The sequence below is a fragment of the Hetaerina americana genome, unplaced genomic scaffold (genome assembly GCF_022747635.1).
Source record: "Hetaerina americana unplaced genomic scaffold, ioHetAmer1.1.p SCAF_4, whole genome shotgun sequence".
Lineage (NCBI taxonomy): Eukaryota > Metazoa > Arthropoda > Insecta > Odonata > Calopterygidae > Hetaerina > Hetaerina americana.
The window spans coordinates 21,741,330-21,763,090 of NW_027286985.1; the positions used below are offsets into that span (position 1 = coordinate 21,741,330).

General features: G+C 40.9%; 1 protein-coding gene across 1 annotated transcript in view; it reads right to left on the reverse strand.

The window, feature by feature from the left end:
* The window catches only part of LOC139691921 (uncharacterized), a 390,242-nt gene that overhangs the window by 244,997 nt on the left and 123,484 nt on the right, over positions 1–21,761 (reverse strand). Inside the window, exon 2 of the mRNA XM_071589869.1 lies at positions 13,722–13,879. Within this exon, the coding sequence (XP_071445970.1) occupies positions 13,722–13,879 (158 nt within the window). The remainder of the gene's footprint in view (positions 1–13,721; positions 13,880–21,761) is intronic.

Consider the following 21,761-nt stretch of genomic DNA (forward strand, 5'->3'; position numbering starts at 1 on the left):
TGCGTAGTTATGTGTTATTGAATAATGTATGATGTATTATTGCAGTTATGTATTAATGAATATATATATATATATATATATATATATATATATATATATATATATATATATATATATATATATATATATATTTGTACACATCAAGTAATATATATGCATAGGATAAGGTTAAATATACCGTAAACCACAAAGTTATATATACTTGTCGTTGTTTTACAGCAATGAATTTAGAGTAAACGGCAGTCGATGAAGATAAGACATGACGGGATGGTGGCCACGTCGGCTACTTCTGAACGGAGGGCTAAGTTGTATGCTCGGGGTCCTAACCTAATCCATCCCACCGGCAGCCTCTTTGCTCGCACGAGCCATCCACTGTCTACCGAAACGCAAAGCTAGATGCCACACGCCATCCAAACCCCTGGCTTCCCCGACTCCCCCGTGTGAAAATCCTAACTGCTTCTCCTGCTGCGCGCACCCCATTGCATCCCCCCTCCACATCTCTCTACTTAATTCACCCCCTCCCAGCACCCCTCAAATCGCACCCCCACCCCACTCGACGGCATCCCCCACCAGAAAACATCCCACACCCCTCGACTCACCACCCTACACGCACACAAAACACGGGGACGTCGTCCGAAAAAACAAATGCCGAGCGACGTCCGTTCTAATGAGAGTCGGAATTATTTACGGCCAATCCCATTTCAATGGATGGGATATGGGATGGGATATCCGGGGGTGCGTTGGTGCGGGGAGGGGGTCGGGAGAGTGTGAGTTGAAATGCGGACGGTGCGGGAGGGTCCCGGAGAGATAGGATGAGGTGGCCGCTGCTGGAATAGGAGTGCGGGGCGGTGAGAGCGGGTTGGGGGCTGTCGGGATACCGTGGAGCGCTGACTGAGAGAGAGTAAGGGGGGAGGAATGGAGGATAAAGAGGGTTGCGGCAGGGGCAGGGTTACGCGAGGGGGTGGGTGGGAAAGGGTTATCGGAAATTTCGGGACGGGTGGGAAGACCGATAGGGAGAAGGGGCTGGTTTGTTGGGGGTGGTGTGCAAGGGGCGGCAGGGGGTTGCGTGTGGTCGAGGGGGTTCCGATTCATGGGGGGAGTACTGAGAGAGAGGTGGGGGCGTGGGAGTACAGCTGGGACACCGCGAGGCAGGGAGAGCCGTACGGGAGTCGTTGGAATAGTTGGAGAAGGGTTGCCTGGAGTGCCGGCGTATGGCTTTGGTGATGGCGTTGCGTGGTGGGGAATGAGCGGGTGGGGGGATGGCGTGGAATAACATGCATGCGCTCTCGGGGGTAGGGTGCGGAGGAATTCTGCGTGGAGTGCCGTAGAGTGAGCGGAAGGGTGGACATTTGGAAACAAGGGGTTCGAGCCACGAGGAATACGATGTACGAGTTCGTACATTCACTCGAATGCAGCAATACGTACGACGCTCGTATACAAACCCTCATCGTAAACGGGAGACACCGGAGAACAGGAACCCTTTGAGTACAGGCTTAAAAAAAACATCGTCGAGAGAATATGAGCTGGTCCAGCAACTCCGCATCCGTCAGCAAAATATCACGCCTGATTCTTCGAAAATAGTCCATCTCTGTGGAAAGAGAACGAGCGCATTTCGATATGGGTATTAAGAAGGAGGAATCAGTAAGGGTAGAATGTATTTCAGGAAACAGCGACGAGCTTGCTTCGTCGGTAGAACAGAGGAAGTCAGCGGAGATTGAGGAAATTAGGAAAAAATGGGTGTAGGTTATATTGTGGGGGAGTGAAGATGTTGAAGGATACGATGGAAGAAGTGAATGAGGGAGAAGGGAGAGAGGGAGTTTTGGAGAGAAAGCAAAGAGGCAGAAGCTGAGTGAAGATCACGGCATGATATTGGGCAGGGGAAAGGGCATTTATACTATGCAGATATTTTAAAGGAGTATTAGGGACCGTTGATGGCCTATCGTTGAATTTTATACCTGGTACATTATTACACAGAGGAAAAAAGTGAAGCACTCCATAATTTTACTCGGTGAGTGTAATAATCTCGAGCACTTGTAAGATTACAGTTATTTCTTACATAACAAAACAAACTACTTTTCTCCGGAACCAGTTTCCGTGCCAATCTTCTTATCTTCATTATGATTCACGAACTCATACATGCAGTGAAATTATTCAATGTGTTCATAGAATACAAAGAAAAGTCGTTCGGATCCTCGGTAATTTTATTTATATTTGAATGAAAATCGTAAACGTATTGCAGATAGGACTAAGGGTGTGAAGAAAGGTAACAATACGTATTGCTGCTAGAACAAAGGGTGTGAGGAAAAGTAAAAATATTGCTGCTGGGACCAAGGGCGTGGAGAAAGGATATAAGAGTATATAGTAGTATATAAACTTTTTCTATTACATAATTTTTCTACTGAAGAACATACTGGGTAGAAGAACACCATCTGAATTACACTCACCTCACCAGAAAGGTATTTCAAATTATTTGGGGCAACATGAGGACTTTGATGTTCTTCAACCTCCTCAAATCGATCCAGCTCTCTCGGTTTGGGAATGGCGTTTACTCACCCTAACCTATCACCGATCATATCTTGAGCTAAGTGAATTCGCTAAGCAGTCTTTATTCAGCTTAATTTTCTCAATAGGTTTGAGTCAGTATACCAAGCCGTCCAAGTGGACCGAATGGCAATTGAAGTAGGAACTCCATCACCAAGAGCTAGCAAATAGCTTCCTACTAAGGCTGAAGTTGGGAGACATAATAGAAAAAATCCATGATAAAAGTGAGTAGTTTATATGTTGCTACCCAGAAATGAAACCGAGAATACATTGGAGCTGGCTATAATTTCGAGCATAATAATTTTGAGAATCAAAATAATTTCCATTCTCTCTTAGATTTAACACAGGTTTCTTAACAGGTATTTATTATTTTATTCAACTTAAAAAGCGTCTACTGGGGCAGATGGTACTGATTAGAACATTTTCAGAATGGGAGGACCCAAACTGTTCATTGCAAATTTATTGTCTCGATATTAAACAATTACCTCGAAGCCTGCGATATGTCAGCATGATACTCGCATATCGAGTCACCAATTGATATGATATGTATAAAATTATAAGATATTACTATAAGAAATAACAGTAATACTTCAGCGATGACAATATGGGTGCATTAAATATTACTTAATGCCGAATGGTGTAAGCAACGGGTTTCACAATGATGTGACAGTTTCTATTCTGACAATATACTGCCTTAAATTATTTTATCTCCCCTAACTCATTATTTAAAAAAATGTAAATGACTAGCTATACCGTGCTAATTCTAAGCAATCTTTAGATTAAAAGATTATGTAAGTATCTGTTAATATAACGTATAGATTACCACTTACTGAATCGTTAAACAGCATCATAATTATAAATACGATATAAAAAAGCAATGCAACGGAAATATACTAAAGAAAAAATGCAACGCGGCCATAATCGTGTTAGCAAGACTGCTTAGTTTGCTACATTTATCCCAAGCGGCGATTTTCATTCCCGAGCGGGAAATACAAGCTTGGCTGGAGCAGAATGGGGAAAGGCGAGCGCAAGCGGACGTGGTGATTACCCTGGAAAAGACTATAAGACAAGTCTTAGGGTTTCATTTAATATCACGCGGAGGCTCCCCCCTGAAAATATTATACCATTTTCAACGGTGTGCAGTTCTGGCTCATTATTTATATTTTTTAAATTCAAACCACGTGCTCCTTATGGGCGGAGATGCGACGGTGAGATTACCTCGCCCTCCTCCTGCCGCCCTTCATTCGAGAAATTATAATTACTGGAGGTGCGGAAAACGACCTGCGAGGGCGACGGGTGGGGAACTTCATACAGGGTGTCCTAGGTAAAAGAGATGCCGGGAGTAAATGTATGTATGTGTATATCTATATATATATATATATATATATATATATATATATACATACTACCTTGATCAAAAAGTTCCCGGAATAACCACCGTGTGGCGCTCCCATCGTTCCGATTTGAGTTCTGTTTTTTTTGTTAAATTGGTACATCTGTTGTTGATATTCCCTTTAAATCTTAGTGTCATAACTTGACATTTGCAAAAGTTACGTAGCCAAGAGTACATCTATCTCTGTGTGTGTTGGCGATTTTTTACAATTTCAGAAATGGATTTAAATTTGCAACAACGAACTTGTATTAAATTTTGCGTAAAAAACGGATTTAGTGGCGCACGGACGTTGGAAAAGTGTTTCGGCAACGATTCTCTAAAAAAAACGGTCGTTTACCAGTGGCACGAGCGGTTCAGAAGTGGTCGTGAGTCAATCGAAGATGATGAACGCAGTGGCCGACCATCGACATCGAAAGTCGGTGAAAAAATTGATAAAGTAAAAGAAATGTTGGTCAATAACCGCAAATTAACCATCAGAGAAATAGCGGAGGACTTGAACATTGCCTATGGATCCGCCCAAGACATTGTGGTTAATGATTTGGGTTTCCGTCGTGTAGCAGCAAAGTTGGTGCCGAAAGACCTCAATTTCATGCAAAAAAGAGACCGTGTTTACGTCGCAAAAGACATGATTTGCGAGGCTGAATCCGATCCCACATTCATCAAAAGGATCATTACTGGAGACGAGACGTGGGTTTATGAGTACGACACGCAATCCAGACATCAGGCAAGTGAATGGCGTTCACCAAATGAGCCGAGACCAAAAAAACCACGTCGTTTTCAGTCAAAAAAGAAGGCAATGCTGACGGTTTTCATGGATTACAACGGTGTACTGCATCATGAATTTTTGCCAGAAGGCCAGACAGTAAACAAAGAGTATTATTTGGGCGTTATGAGACGTTTGCGTGAAGCAATTCGCCGAAAGAGACCAGAAATGTGGGCAGAAAACTCGTGGATTTTGCACCATGATAACGCACCGTCGCACAGTGCTATCATTATTCGTAATTTTTTGACGAAAAATGCAACAAATACCATCCAACAGCCACCGAATTCACCTGATTTGGCTCCCTGTGACTTCTTTCTGTTCGAACGAGTTAAAAAACCATTACGGGGAACGCGTTTTAGCAGCCGAGAGGAAGTAATGGAAAAATCGCAGGAAGCACTGATGGACATACCGAAAACCGAATATAAAGAATGTTTCGAGGATTGGATCAAGCGCTGGCATAAGTGTGTTGCAGTCGATGGGGATTACTTTGAAGGGGACAATATAGATTTAGATGAATAAACTTGTATTTTTAATTTTCTGAATAAATTCCGGGAAATTTTTGATCAAGGTAGTATACATATATATGTGTGTATATACATATATAACACAAAATAAAATAGATAATACGTATAAGGTTCAGATAGAAGGCCGAAAGCTCAGTCTACCATGTGAGTGTCCTTTTACTTGTTGTCTATTTTATTTTATGTTCTATTGTGCCGTCCAAATGTTACATTGCTCTCGTGAGTGCTTCTGCATCATCGATATATATATACACACGCACACACACACACATATATATATACATATATATATATATATATATGTGTGTATATGTATATATATATATATATATGTATATGTATATATATAGGGATATATATATATATATATATATGTATATGTATATGTATATATATAGGGATATATATATATATATATATATATATATATATATATGTATATGTATATGTATATATATAGGGATATATATATATATATATATATATATATATATATATATATATATATATATATATATATATATATATATATATATATATATATACATTCAAACACGAAATCCCGCCAAACGGCGAATAAATACTCATATATACAGAAACAGATATAAGGAAAAGGGATAGGAACACATATAAAGGACGAACACAATAAAGGTGGGGAAGGCGGAATCGAACGGATCACAAGAGTAAAAATATTTCCTTGACCGGGACTCGAACCTCGGATCTTTCCACTTGCCGGGCGGATGCTCTTAGTCCCCTGACGCCATCTCTTGGCTAAAGAATCGGGGCGCTTGGCGACATATTAGACCCACGGATCTCAGGGTAAATTACGTTTCCTCGATAGCTCAAGTGGTTAAGAGCATCCGCCCGGCAAGTGGAAAGATCCGAGGTTCGAGTCCCGGTCAAGGAAATATTTTTACTCTTGTGATCCGTTCGATTCCGCCTTCCCCACCTTTATTGTGTTCGTCCTTTATATGTGTTCCTATCCCTTTTCCTTATATCTGTTTCTGTATATATATATATATATATATATATATATATATATATATATATATATATATGTATATATATATATATATCCGTGTGTGTGTATAAGTGTATACGAGGAAGGATTTCCCGGCTGAGATAGGGTGTAAAGGTCGGGGACCTCTTTTGGAGCACATTATATTAACTCCGCGTTAACGTGACTGCCGGCGAACAAGAATTGGCATCCAGACATCATATGCCGATGACCTGGTTTCTGTACGATGCTCTGCCTGAATCAAAGACGTATTCGTGCGCTATTGAAATTGCGGTTAGAGTGGAGATGACATGCCCCTTCTGAATTTTTTTTAGCCGAAGAGGTGTTTTCGACTGTATCCCTATCACACGGGCGGATTTTAAACGCCATGTAAATCAGGTAGGAAAGAAGCACCGCGCACTTCTTCCCCATCCAATGATTTCAGTCTCAGAGCACGGCATTTGTGCGTCTCTCCCTGTGATTCACCGGCGGTAGTTTCAGGACCAAAGCGTGACTCGCCAGAGAGATTTTGGAGGCATCGATTGCGTTAAGCACCTATTGGGATCATTCGAAATTACCATCTACGATCTGAGGACTGCGAATAAAGAAATAAAATCCGAAAATATACTTAGTCAGATACAAATAAAGGCGAGGAAAATCATTACAATTAATATTAAAAGTTCAATTTACCAAGAACAAATCTTATAAGTTTTTCCCAGAGATTTTTTCAAATCAATCTGCCAATCACGTTTTGAACACTGATAAAATATAAAATCCCCGAATGAACACTTGGGACATAACAAATATGGCGATGAAATCATAAATATGCAGAATGACAAACTACTATCCAATTCTAATATATATATATATATTTATATATATATATATATATATATTTTTTTTTTCTTTGATCTTTCTTCAACGTTTTTACAACGCTGTTATAAAATTATTACAAAAATAACCTGAAAAAGTTCTAGGGACTACATGTCAACACGGACCTAAAACCCTAGATGAACTTGGTTTATGTTATCTTCCTTTTAAAACATTACTGTGACAAAAGTAATTAAAAAATAGAAGTTTCTGATTTGGAACTAGAAATGCATTATGAGCGTTAAACCTGTAGGCATTACTTTGATGTTTGTTGGACCATGGACCTAAAACGGGTAATATTAGTTACAAAATTAAAGCTCACATTATTTTCACTTATTGAATAAAATTTGTGAAACCATATTCACTAAGATCAACAAAATATATGTGCCTCATTCCATTGCCGAAACGAATATAGTATAACATATCTCAATAGCAGATGGAAATAAGAGAGAGAATGGGACGACAATAGCGGAGGCAGCAAGAAAAACCACTAAAGCAGGGATACCGAATTCTAACACGAAAATCACCTTTAAAGATAACCGCAAACTAGAATGTCATGATGATTCCGTCATTTCCTCGAGTCTAAAATTGCAGGGCCACTAGGCTCTCAAGAGATACAAAGAATTAGAATCTAAGTCGGATGGCAGACGTAAAATAACTTCTAAAATTTCATTTCGCATCGTGTATCATGCCTGTGGATGTAACGCCATGGTTAACCAGGGCATAATATGCATGCCAATTAACCTTAGACTGAGGACTACTATCATTTAAAAACAAACATTTATCACTAAATTTACAGTTTTAAACATAAATTGGTCAACACTGATAGCCATAAAAAAATTTAAAATTTCCACCGACTAGCTACGAGTTCTGATAAGAATCACGATTTGGTAACAATAGCTTTCTGAACCTGATTGACAATAAACTTGAGTCAAATTCAAAATCTGTTTTATATTATTTTCTTCACGAGGCCGGAGAATAAAAACGATTAAGTAATCAAACTTTATCGGCAGCAGTTGATGCCCATTACGGCCAATACACAACTGCAAGAAAAAGAAGAGGAATTAAAGAGAGCGTGTTCAGCTATTTTGACTTCATCCCGGAGGAAAAACATATCCATGATCACATTCTCAGTCCGAGAGGGAATCGAGCACATACGGACGTGTGACAAATTCAAAGCGATAAGCTGAGTTCCCTTTACACCTCGCTTCGATTATATCCACCCGAGTGAAATTCCGCCGACACACGCGAGACTCCTTTGATTCATTTCCGCACGGGAGGGGGGGGGGGAATCGCGGGGCTTCACTCGTGCGCCCTCTCTGACACTCCGAGCCAAATGCAATGACGCCTCCCGCATGGACGCGAGAGAGAGAGAGAGATATATATAGAGACTGTTTTCGTGCGATACGCCGGACTTGACGTGGGACATGATTACGGACCACGTCCAGGATAATGGCCCGGCTTGCGCATTCTCCCGGACCCGGGGCGATGGGACAACGGGTTTCGCAGCGATACCCCACAGGTCACGTCGGGAGAAAAATGCACCGGCACGGCAAAGGCATCGACGACGGCGGCACTCGAGACGTGCACGCGGCACCCACGGTTCGGCCACGGCGGGTGACGGGTGAAGGGCAAACTCGCTGGTGTCCGTCACTGGGGATCGGTGAAGTGCGGGGATGGGAAGACGAGTGGTTCAGGGGTGGGGAGTGCGGGTGTTGGTTGGGGGTGGGGGTCATTGAGGGGTTGATACGCCACCACATCCACCAGTTCGGTGATCAAGTGCGGTTCCAAGTGATTAGGTCAAGTACAGCACGAGCGTGAAGAGCGGAGGGTGATTGGGGGGGAGGGAGCGCTGATCACAGGTGGCTCATCTGTCAAAGTGATGAATTCTGCGAAATCCCTCTCACGGATGGGGACGAAGCCAAGTGTCAAATCTAAATTGCATCAGCCAAAAGTACATGTCAGGTCATTAAAAAAATGATATTTTGCCGTCACTCTCATTTGTTGGGCAGAAAGGCTAGTGGCGTTTTGGACTTGGGGATTTTTAGCGATAATGTATAAACTCTTTGCAATATGATGGAGTCTTTTAGACCACGAAACAATTTAAACGTCAAGTAATAAGCATCTTTAATAGTTTTGAAAAGAGTCAAAGGTAGATGGATAGGGGAGGAGTAAGGAATGACCGTAAGTGGGAGGAGATTAGATCAGAGTTGTGGATTTTAAAGCATTAATTAAACAGTTTGGCAGAGAATTTCGGTTACTATTCAGTGAAATAGAATCGATATGAGTGGCGCGGTAGAAAGATAAAATGTAAAAGGCCAAAAGTAACGAAGCGTTCAGAGAAGAAGAAGTTCATGTTATGCATCAGTGAACAGGAACATAAATTAAAGTTGATGGAGGATTTCAACTCACAAACCTTCTAAAAATATTTGAAATGTGAAAAGGACTCTTTAAGTGCGGATGTAGTGAAAACCATTAGGGGACTAATATGAGGCAGAGTGCTACGCGATACCAAAACCTGGTCTATAAGAATAGAGGGTGAGGAATTAGATGATTTTGAGATATAGGAGCGGAAATGAACCGCAGGAAAAAGAGAAGTCTTGAAGAACTTCACGGAAAGAATGTGACGGTGACCCAAAATGAAACTGTATCTAGAAAGGAATATCATAAAAATTACCATGATAATAATGCCATCTACCTGGGCATCACGAACATCGGTGGACATCCAGAAATCAAAGAAATAAAAGATAAATCAAAGTAAATATATGCCATCAGTAATTTACACATTGCCTGACTTGAGGTTCGCATTTTATTTACCAGGGTAATATAAAACTTTGTGTCAGTTTTTTCTAGGATTTCTCGATGTAACACTAAGTAAAAATACTAGGCAGTAACACATATGTATTGTGAAGCAAATTTTGTGACAAACACTAGATCGATTCGGGTCATTTTGTTGGATCGAATGTAGGCCGTGGGCGCTGAAGATTGACATTTTATGTATTATTCCGGTATATAGATCAGTTTTATTCCAACGCATCTTTAATTAAGTTAACATACTGCTGCGATGATAAAAAAATGAATTTTAATAAAAATACGAAAGTAATAATTAAGCAAGTTTGAAAAGATTCGGAAAAGGAGTCCATTTGCGAATAAAGTTTATCCAAAAATAAATAGCAAATTATAATTTAACGAAGGGATGGACTCATTTGACATATTGAGGCAAAATCACGTACGGAGGCTATCGCGAAGGGTAACCTGCACGGAGCCAACGCGAGAAGGTATGAACGCGAGGAGAATTTAGATTATTGGACAGCTTCATGAGAATTCAAGCAGAACCAAGTCTAGTCTGATGAATAGTCAAATCATCGACCTATTTGTCCCTGAAACAAGACGCTCAGAAGTTACCACTGTCGGAAAAATAATAACTTGCGGACTATTGCATAATATTGCATACATTTTAATGAAGGACGGTTGGTTGACATTTAATGTAAGAACTGAAGAAACGCAACCCACTTTGGGGTTACATTTAAGAGTGGGAACCGGTCCTCCTGCGTAGCGCCTTAAGATCTTCACGTCAAGTGAAAAATTACTCATGTTCATCATTTAATTCAGAGTCCCTGATTTTTCCAATCACGAGTGATAAAGATTCCAATCGCTAACACTCGAGGATTGTATGCCAGTGCCATGAGTGACCGTACAAAACAATGCCCTCGCAAACAGTTCAAAACGAGATTAATAGATTAGACCAGGTATATTAAACACAAGCAAGGGAACCATCCCATGAAACTCCAAAATATATCTCGAAAGTAAGTAGCGCAACACTATTTCAAAATGGAGTCCAAAGAAAATCATGAAATAATGGAATGAGTGCATTTCTTGGTCAACATAATAGCAGAGAAGCTTTTACTTTTTGATTATACCTGGTAGACAGAGACCCTCAGGTTGGATAGGGCGAATTTAACTTATGAAAGTCTAAGGTCGGCTATTAAGTTCTTACATTCAATGAAAACCGGCTTAAAGGAAGAAGCAAGGCTTTGTTTGGTTTTGCTTGGGATTACGGGGAGGCATTACAGTCAGCACAGGGGGGAGGGGTACCAAGATACTGCGAGAGCCAGGTTTGACGACAACTAAGCTTGCTACTGGCCAATGTCGTTCCCCGAGACCCTGGGGCTGGTGTGAGGAAGATGAGGAGCAAGTGGAGGGGCGTAATAGGGCAACGATGACACTTCCCTTATGTCAGTCGGAGCGGGTCCGGAAGAAGGGGGGCTGCGGAGGGGGGGGGGAGCGGCGGGGGCGTTGGTGGTGTGTCTGCACATTTAAAGTGGGATAGGGGGAGTTAAAGAAGAGTGGGGAGAGGGGAGAGAAAGAGGAATTGGAGGAAAGAGGAGGAAGTGCGAAGAGGGAAAAGGTGTGGAGGGCGGGGATAAATAACGTCTGAGGGACCAAGGGGGAAGAGGACTATTTTTACATTCATTTCGAATAGTTTCGAATCGGCGCGTACTGGAGGGGGATGGAGAATTTCCGTACAGGGGGTACACAAACCAGGAGAGGGGGAAGGGAAGGTATTGAGGGGTGTTGGGGGAGGATAGGGTGGAAAGAAGGAAGTGAGGAGAAAAAGAGGGTGTGAGCGGGACCATGACGAGGGGAAAAAAGAACGCTCGGAATGCTGTTAATCCGGACGCGTGGGGGTGTTTCGAAGACCTTTCGGGAGGAATTTAAAAATTTGGAGGGGGGTCTTTGCCAAAAAAAAATAAGACCGGCCCGTTTCGAAGAGTGGATTTGTTGTGCTGCTAGAATTCCAACTAACCGTGTTAATATGGTGATTGGATGTGCTAATCCTGAATCCCATGCATATACACCCAGTTGGAACCAAATACAATGAAGCAAATTTCTGGCTCGCTTCTACCGAGACGAAACGGGGGAGGATGGAGTAAAACGGACGGAAATTCCGAAAGCCAAGCGGGAGAATACCCAAGGCATTCAGATCTTGGGGAGCGGTTTTCTGTATACTCCCTCAGCAGTTTTCAATAGAAAAAATACAGGACCATTACCCAAATCACACTAATGTTTATCAATGATACTTACGTCATTTCGTATCCATGACAAAACGTAATCGCAATTTTTTCTCGGTAGCCGAATCTACCGATATGATTTGGTGAAACTCCTTCGTTGCCTGAAGGAAACTCAGGTGCCCTGAAGCTTTCTAAAAGTCTCAAGCCCCTTGGTGAATCAAGGGGCTCTCAACCTAATTGCTCCAATATCCGCTTAGCTTGCAGTCTTCTCTTAAGAAGTTTTAACAAAAACATAAGCTATAACAATGTCCGCTTTGAGTTTTGTCATAGCTTTCTCTCACTTCTCCAAATATTTGCGGCGTATTCCAAGTGTTGCCCAACCAAAACGGAGTACTACCTTTCTCTTTACAATTTCATTACCTTTTCCTACAAACCGTCAAATGAAAACTAACTTCTTTAAGGCTTAAATGAAATCCCCTGTGGAGCAATTTTAAAAGCAAACAACATTAAAATTACATTATATCTCAGATTTAGGATGTTCAAACAGCATTTAGTAGAATCAAGTGTCCAAATTCACGGCGTTTGTGTACATAATGTGATTAGAAGGAAGCACTGTTAGCACATTGCGGATTTCCAGGTTTATTTGATGTAAAGTTTATGGTCTGTTCGCATAAACCGAAATTAGCATGAGTGAATCCATTCTCAAAGCCTCATATCGTCTATGACTTTGGGATTCTATGACTCTGAGATTAAGAGGAAGCTATTCACACATTTTACGGGATGTTTCGACAATATAAATAGCTCGTGCAACGCACTAAGTTTTTTTATACATATTTGGTTAGTTTACGATGATTATCTTAAGATGTCAGCACATAATCTGACACCAAAATGCATCATATTTTTCGGGCACAAATTTTCAGCTTGAATACATTTTTTTATTAATCTCCTTAAATGAATGAAACTTCGATTGACTTTCCAAGCTGGAAAGTCAATGGAAGCCGGAGAATATGAAACCAATGGCTTTTTCAACACATGAAATCATATACACGATTTTAGTCAATGTGTTTAAATAGCTTTGGGCTGAAATTGATTGAATCTCAAAAAAACTTTTAAAAATGTGGGAAAAAATTTAAATGCATTAATATTTTTCCCGACATTATCGTTAGTGATGCGGAGTTTTTATTTTTTTACGCTTCTTAATCACTATTCAACAACTAATATAGCAGACGGTGCTTAACATCTATCATGAAATTAGCTGAATGACGCGTGAATGGTGGAAGTGACAGTCGACTGCCTCCGATAATAATTTGGAAAGAAATTTGACACGGATAAATAATGTCGTCATCTGATTCAGCAAATTGTCGATCAAGATAAATTGAATAAATTATGAACGACTCATATTTCAACATTCAAAAACTTATCCACACGTTAGTTTGCCGTCACGGTAGTCTTCGAAATACTTTACAATTGTTTAAGGCGATGTCGAGAAACACTTCGAAACGTCGAGGGAAAGGAAAGAGGCAACGCAGGATGTGGTGAGATCTGGGAGTGGTTGTCGCGATTCAGTCTCCCGGCGTCGCAATTATGGGTTCCACCGGGAGAAAGGAACCAAATTGCAACTTACCTTTATCTGATAAACCCAAAGTGGCGTCTCCGTCCCCGCAGAAAATCCGAGTTCTCCCCCGAATACGTAGATGGCGTCCCGGAACGCCACGGCGGAGTGCTCTTGCAGGCATGGCGGACACTCCCCGGTCGGCTTGAGTTGCTCCCAGCGGCTATCCGCTGTAACGAAGGAAAAGCCCCAGGTCAATTCAATTCACACACTTAAATTCAATTCAATTTAAAGTCAGGTCAACCAATTCACACACTTAAAAACCAGCTCACAATAATAAAAACATGTTATTTTCCCTTTTTTTCTACGATGGGAAAAATATAGTAATTTCTTTTTTACTATAATAGTCATCAATTAACTATAGTAGTTATTTCATTCCGATAATTATAATTTACGCAAAAGCATTTTCCAATTTTTACGGTTACTAGAAAGGACTAGAGATAAAGAGATTTTCAAATGTTTCATAATTATGCACCAAGTGTAAATAATATATTCATTTACATACTTTGACTGTTTCAAAAATTTGACTCAAATATAGTACAACGTTCGTCAACTTAGGAAGTGGGCAATCAATAGAAAACTTTGATTTTCAGAATACTACCGAATAACAACTACAGGTAGTTATTTTTGCTACCATTAAAAGAATATGGCGATTGTAGGTATACACATAAAATTAGTTGAAATACTTGTCTTATGAACTGCTATGAAAATCAAAATATTATATTATGGGTAAAAGTGAAAAACGGAGCGAGAGCAATCGAGTAATTTGGGTTTTAAAGGGGGCTGAATATTGGAGATGACTTCAGGCATATGAGCCTTACTCAAGGCTCCTATTTGAATCAGATTATAGGTTAGGGAAAGGTTGGTGGTGTACTCAGGCATCCGATATCGCCGGTTTTTTCCTATACGCTGAGACAAGGATCAGGAAGACATACGGGGGGGAAGGAAGTTGAACCACTTTACCAGGAATGCCATTAATAAGCGCGTTGCAGGATCAACTTTCGCGGTAAGGGAAGTAGACGCAAAAAATAAAAATGAAGGTAAAGAGATTCTTAAGAGGCTATGAAGGATTAGTCAAACATTTAGAGCAGAGCAAACACTATAAATAATAGGACACTTCAGCATATCGGAATAGTCTTTGAGGAGAAATTAATCTATGAAAATTCGTATGGAAAATTTGGCAATAAAAGAAATGCATACAAAGGCGAAGAAAGTGATCGGGATTCATATACAGCTAATTACTTCTTTTGCAATATTCAGAGGACGAATCTCAGAAAACATCTATGAAGGCTAAAAGCATGTTAATTAACTCATAACATCGAACACATAATCCATTTCCAACACTAGAGCAACAGGTCAGGGTATAGTGGTAAAACGAGATAGACTACCGAATAGATTTAAGGGAGTTCACCCCCTAATAATTCATGAACACAAAATAAACAGGAGGAAACATACGTATTTTAAATATTACGGGAATATTTTTGCCAATTATTAGAATATTTGGGCGCTAAGTTTACTAAAATTAAAGGTTATAGAGCACCATCTATCACAGATTATTTTACTCCACGCGGGGTTCGAACCTGCGGCCGTTTGAACGATGGCTGGAACTTTAATAATGTAGCTATCTTGGACATCATTTTCATTAGACTCTTTTTTTTTTGGCTGGCAACTTGCCATTCTCTCACTTAAACCCTTGGTGTGGGGGGGGGGGGGGTGGGCTAGTAGTGCGACGTAGCGGGCAATCGACAGCCTGTGGTCCCGAAGTGCTCGTCTCCGGCATTTAGATCACAGAGAACATCAGTGGGTTTCCCAAAGTGACGTATCAATTTAGCAGTCCATGTAGTTTCGACAAAGCCTATTAACAGGAAATGTTTTTTAGCTAATGGCCAATACTTATCACATCTGAATTTCACAGGATATGTGGTTTGGAATGAAATCGAGCAAATATTTCGTTTAAGATTATTTTAAAGAAATTATAAACTAATTTAACATTGATTTATTTATTACTGATTTATTTATTTCTGATTTATTTATTACTGATTAATTATAACTGGCTTTGGGAAGCGAAACACTTAGCACAGGTCAACAATGTTATAACGCACTCCGCCGGCATGCCTCAATTTCCAAAGTTTTCCACTTCTCACCCCCTTTCAGTCTTTCATCCTAAACTATCAATTGTCCTGATGTCTTCCCCACCACATATGTAGATGAAAAAATACAAATGGCTCCCTGAAGAAAAACCTGAGCATGATTGAAGCCATACGCCAGGTCTACAACGACATTCGACTTCTATCGATGATCGCCAGCCCTCCGAATATCTACGACGATTCGAGCACAGCGCCCCCTCGACAGGGAAGGGAGTAAATGAACGGGAATCCTTTGCCGCGACTCAATCGCAAAGTTTCCCACCAGGGGAAAGGATGGCGATGTGCAGCCGGAATGGAAGGGGGGGGGGTCAGACTAGTGTGCAGGAAGGGCGTCCAAGGAGTCGCATCCGCAAATAGAATCAAGGGAGGAATCGAGGGCTAAAGTCGACCCGCACCGAAAAATTCTCCCCCTCCAACCGGAACACACTTCCTCCGAAGCACCCCTCGGAAAAAAACTTCGCCTCCAGGTCCGATAATCCATCCCTCCCACCCAATTCGTGGCTTGGACCACCACCAAACCTCCCTCTAGATCGGGGAGCAGAATTATTTGCGGACGAGGGAGAACCGGGGGTGGAATGAAAGAGCAGAAGGGAGGAGTGGGAGTCTGGAGGGTGTGCGAGCGATCGCCTCGGGCCGCGCGCGTGCGGTCCCTCGCACGACGCCCGATGCCGAGGGGATTTGGGGGTGACCACGAAGGAGGAGGAGCGACTCCACGGCGGTGGAGGAGGCAATCGAATCACCGGGGCCGCAGGGGTGCGGGCGGAGTGATGAAAAAGGCGGGGAGAGATGAAACGGTAGAGGTTTAAGAAAGGGGATGGGTGTGGCTGGCTCTCGAGTCTTCAACTCATCGTAAGACCTTTAAGTGATGACCGAAGGCGGCGAGGGAAAGGGGGCTGGAATATTCCTACCATTGAGCATAGCCTGCTTAAGTGAAACCAAGTAAAGGAGAAAATTTAACTTACAAAATAGTATATGACAGCACATCCGTAACGATAATTCAGTGAGGTTCTAAAGTGAAAAAATATTCTTCCAAACCAGAATACGAACCCAATTCCAAAGGGCGTGACTGCGTTTTAATTACTGTAACATTTCCACGCATTTTATTATAAGTTTAGCGGTGCTTAATATTTTAAATACAACTCATGCACTGCTAAAAACTAAGTCACCAACCTACAATTTTCTTTGTTCATTATTTTCATTCTTTCCCATTCTGTTTTTGAATAATTTTCTTAAAAACAGTTGTCCCCTTTAGGACCAATATTAAAGGTAATACAATAATATAGCCAACTTCCTAAAATTGATTCCGATGATGCATATCAAAAGGAATGATTATTATGGGTATTCTACCGATTAAGGTAGGTGTTAGATGGACACAACTTCCAAATATTTTTCTTGTCTCTCCTAACAAAACACAACCCAACATCCTACTCAACAGTAAAGCAAAGTCCCTCTTCATCTCCATATACTTCCTCCCTCCCTTCCTTCCTTCATTCCGTTCAGTATCCCTATCCTATTCCTACCTCTTCCTTGCTTGCCTGACATTTTTCCCTCTATCATTGTCTTCAACATCCTACATAGCCCAAGGGAAGGCAAAAGGAACTATAGGTACACTATTCTCGACTTAGAGTTAAGACGTTAAATCATCTCCTAACACTGAGATAAGCAAAAGCTGTCTCCTATATCATTCCCCGAGTGGTTTATCATGTTCCTCGGGAACTGGGATATCACATGTGACATTTTTGCGTAGAAAGTACACATTTTGCAAGTGAACGAGTTTCTGAATATCCAAAATTTTGGGGTAAATGATACTTGGGTTTTTTTGAAACAGCATAAATAGTCCCCGTGTATTTAAAAAACTGGTACGCCAGAATATGTTCTCTTCACCAGCTCAGAGAACCGATTCTCAGGAGCGACCCTCAACCAGGAACTAAAGAGAGTGAGTGACAACTAGATCATTTAGAATAATATTTTAGCGCGTCTTTCAGTTTCCCTGGTTCAACTACCCTTTGCTGATGGAAGTAGGGGTGGAGCGCCAATTAGTTAGCAGTATAATGGAACCAAGGCATGTCGTGGAGATCGAGTGGTTTGTTATTTTACCCCAGGGTCCTTAATTATATTGAAAGTTTTTTTAACGCTTTTTCTCAGAGTTGCTGTGCCTTTCTCATCTCAATCTCGGATCTCAACTTCCTCTTATAATTCAATAGAACTCTTAAAGTTTTTTTGTGGACCCTGAGGAGGCGGAAGCGAGTCTTTAGAAAACGGGTCGGAAGGAAGAAATTTTACATATTTAATCCTGTAGAAGAAAAGGTGCTGGTAGGAAATTTGTGTTGCTCTATTAAAAATTCCTCAATCAACTTACATTTCAAATAGGTACTGAACGTAAACTACAAATAAAAGAGTCAGCCAGTTTGAAAACCGAATAAAACCTCCAGAAATTTGAGTCGTGACCCGGAATTGGCGACGACACTGAGTCGGGCGCAATAGCTATATACCACTAAGAATGCCAATCTTGTCGCTTGATGAGATTTACGTGCCATGAAAATGTTTGATAGGCCGTCCATATAGAACATGGAAACTATAGTTTGGAATTCTTGATCTTCTACGAAATTTTTACGGAAAAAGAAATACAAAGACGTACTCAACGCGTAAATACTATTGGTGAAAATTTAATATTTGAAAGTACGGAAATAGATTAGTAAACTATTTTAAGTTCACCGCCAATATGAATTCCAATTATAAATAAAAGTTAGACGGAAGGAATTAAAAAAAAATAATAGACAAATATGCTTGCAATTATCAAATATTACCCTGAGAATAGCTTTAACTACATCGTTACCACTTAAAACTCAACTTTGAACAAATAAAACTCTATGAAACATCATTTAACCAAAAAAAAGGCTGGAAAAGGAAAATTAAAAAGGGTACATAACTCAAAGGAGAGAAAGGAACGGCGTGGCAGGATATCTTATTTATTCCTTTGCAGAAATTCTGAATAAAATTTAAGGAAGTGATTAGACCGGAAAGTATGGGCTTCGGGGTATGCGGTTTTGGGGGCGAGGAAGGATAGTGGTCGGGGAGAGTTAAGCAAGGGGAAAAATGAAGTTGATGAGAGGGAGGGAGGCACAAGGCGGAATGATGGGAGGAGGTTGAGAGCGGAGATAGGGGGGATTGGAAAAGAGAAAGGGAGGAAATTACAGGGGAAAGAGGGAAGAAATCAGAAGACACACAAAACCACCTTTCCTCCGAAGAGGAGTTTCAAACTTTTATTCAAACCCTTTCCGATCGCCTTCTTTTTTAAATGAAATTAATTACTGGAAGCACCGCTGGCGGAATTCTATTGGAAGAGCCAAAAATTTAGGAAACCTGGGAATGCCATTCAAATATCGTTTTCTTGCTTTCAACTGACATCCTAACGACTCAAAAGTCATTGGCAAAACTCTCAAGAAGTATTTTCAACGAAATAATCAACGAGGACCGAAAGGTAAATGACGAGTGTTGAGGAAACATCAAAGTGAAAGTACGCCTGTTCAAGTTTTGTAGTGTCTATATTCGAGTTTCGTTAAACTCATGTTTGAATGTATTCATCTTTCATTAGTCAACAGTGCCTACATGTGTACATAATAAGTCAAGATTACAAAATGAGTATTTACTAATTTATAGCTCCACGAATTAATTGGTTAGGCCAAATTTCAAAGAAAAATTTATGTTAACCTTTTAGCTTAAGTAATATTAAAATATATTACGGTATTTCTTCTATATTTTTTTAAGTCTTGTAAAAAATTACAGAAGTCGGATTACTGAGGATTATTACGGATAACTGAGGCACTTCTGAAAATCAAGGAGATGGTAAATTCTATACCGAAATCTGATAACATTCATCTCAACTCCCTATTTAATAAATAGCGCTTCAACACTGCATGAGGCATTCTATATCCCATATATTTATACGTAAAATATCAAAACGCGCTAGAGGAATAATAAAAATAAACATGTTCTTTAAGTTAACTTAATAGTTATGAATTTTCATAATCACTGCTGAATAAATCAGGAAAGTCTAGCTAAACATTCGTGGAAATAATGAACAATCGAGGGAGACGACTCTTTTTGCTCAAACAGATCAATCATGAAAACCCATCCATATGATTCGCTTAGCTCTCAGGTTAAGCGTTTAATGACATGTGAGGGGAGATTACAGTCAAACCAAGCACTGGACCGCTTCGGGAATTAATCCCTTTTGAGAGCACGTATTGGCAACGTTCCCGCGTCGGTGTTAAAAAAACGACCGATTATCGGAGCAGAGAATCGGCGGGGTAAACCTCTTTGTGTGTGGAAGCGATAGGAAATAAGCGGCATCGATGTCTACATGCATTCTGTGAAAGTGACCGGACGGGATGGCAGTGAAATCGTGACTGGATATAGAAGTAGGAAAAGAGTATTCAGTAATTGAAATGGAAGCATAGATCTTAAAACTGCTGTTTAAAATTTTCGAGGAAAAAGTACTGCCAGTCAGTTATTTCTTTCAATCATTTTTAAAATTTTTATGAGCGTATTGGGATCGGAAAATTTGCATTGGGGGAAGAAATGTTCATTTACACTTTTTATCTCCAGTAATTAAATTTCCTAGACGAGTAAACACTGAAAGGGCTCCCGTCCATTGTTGTCACATTTCTTAAGTAATTAACCGATTTGTTTCTCGGCATGACTATCACAAGTTGCAAAATATGACAACAGTGGAGTTCTTATCACACATTAAGAATTAATCGATAACTTTAGCAATGGTACATAAAAATTGGAGGGAAGAGGAATGGGTTACAAACGATAATAATTTCCACCGAATAATTCCAAAGTTAGTGATAAAAATGTCGAAGTGCTTCGTTTTAAATGCATCTTGGCTTCAAAGCTTAATCATACAGTAGACTCCTAGGTGTAAATTTGAATAATCCTTAACGAATTCTTAACAACTCTACTAACTTTTACAAAAATAGTGCCTGGGTCAAACAATTTGTAAAACCGTATTTTTCTTTGTTTTCTTTTTTGTGTGTTATAGTGCTACATTGCTTTAATGAAAAACTTGCAGGCTAGAACCACATTGATCAATTTTTGTCTATACATACACACACATGTGTGTGTGTACGCGCGAGTGTGTATATATAATTACAAGCATAGAGAGAGATATTGATATTTATGTAAATTATAAATATAAAATAGATATAGTATATTGATCAACAACCCTCTATGGAGCAAGGAGCAACGTCCCACTCCCCCCACAAAATACGACACAGCCTCCGGGCCCCGGACATGGCGCTGGAAGATGTACAAATAAAAGAACTTCGGCTTCCATCCGCGTGTAGGATGCCTAGAGTGGAAAGGAGGAAAAGATGGAGTGGGGGGGGAAGAAGACGGAGGGGGAGTGAGGCTCTGTAAAGCCTAAGGCTTCCCCGCCCCATCCCACAATTCTGATCTCCGCTCGACTTATACCCTCTTCCCCCAGCCTCAATCTCTCCCTCTCCTCTCTCCCACATTCTCCTCCCTCACAGGAACTCCTTCAGCGCGAGAGATTCCCTGATTCTCCCATGATTCAATTCGTCACTCGGTGCAGCTTCCTGATTGGCTTGGCTAGCAGCAAACTTGGTGCTCCTTCAACCCTCCACCCCTCTCCTCCCCTGCACACCCACATTCATCCCCCGTACCCACCCTCCTTGCACACTTCCTCCCCGTCTCCCTCCCCCGCCTCAAGGAGAGTGTCCCTGGGAAAGAGCTCGCGGGGCCAAGGAAATGGAGTGGTTATTTTTTTATGCGACGAAAAAAGTCGGAAGGGGGGCGGGAGCGCTTGAAGCCCTGGGGGAGTGTTTGGAAGGTTTTCGAGGGGAGGGTTCGAGGTTGGAGATGGGAAGGATGCATGGGT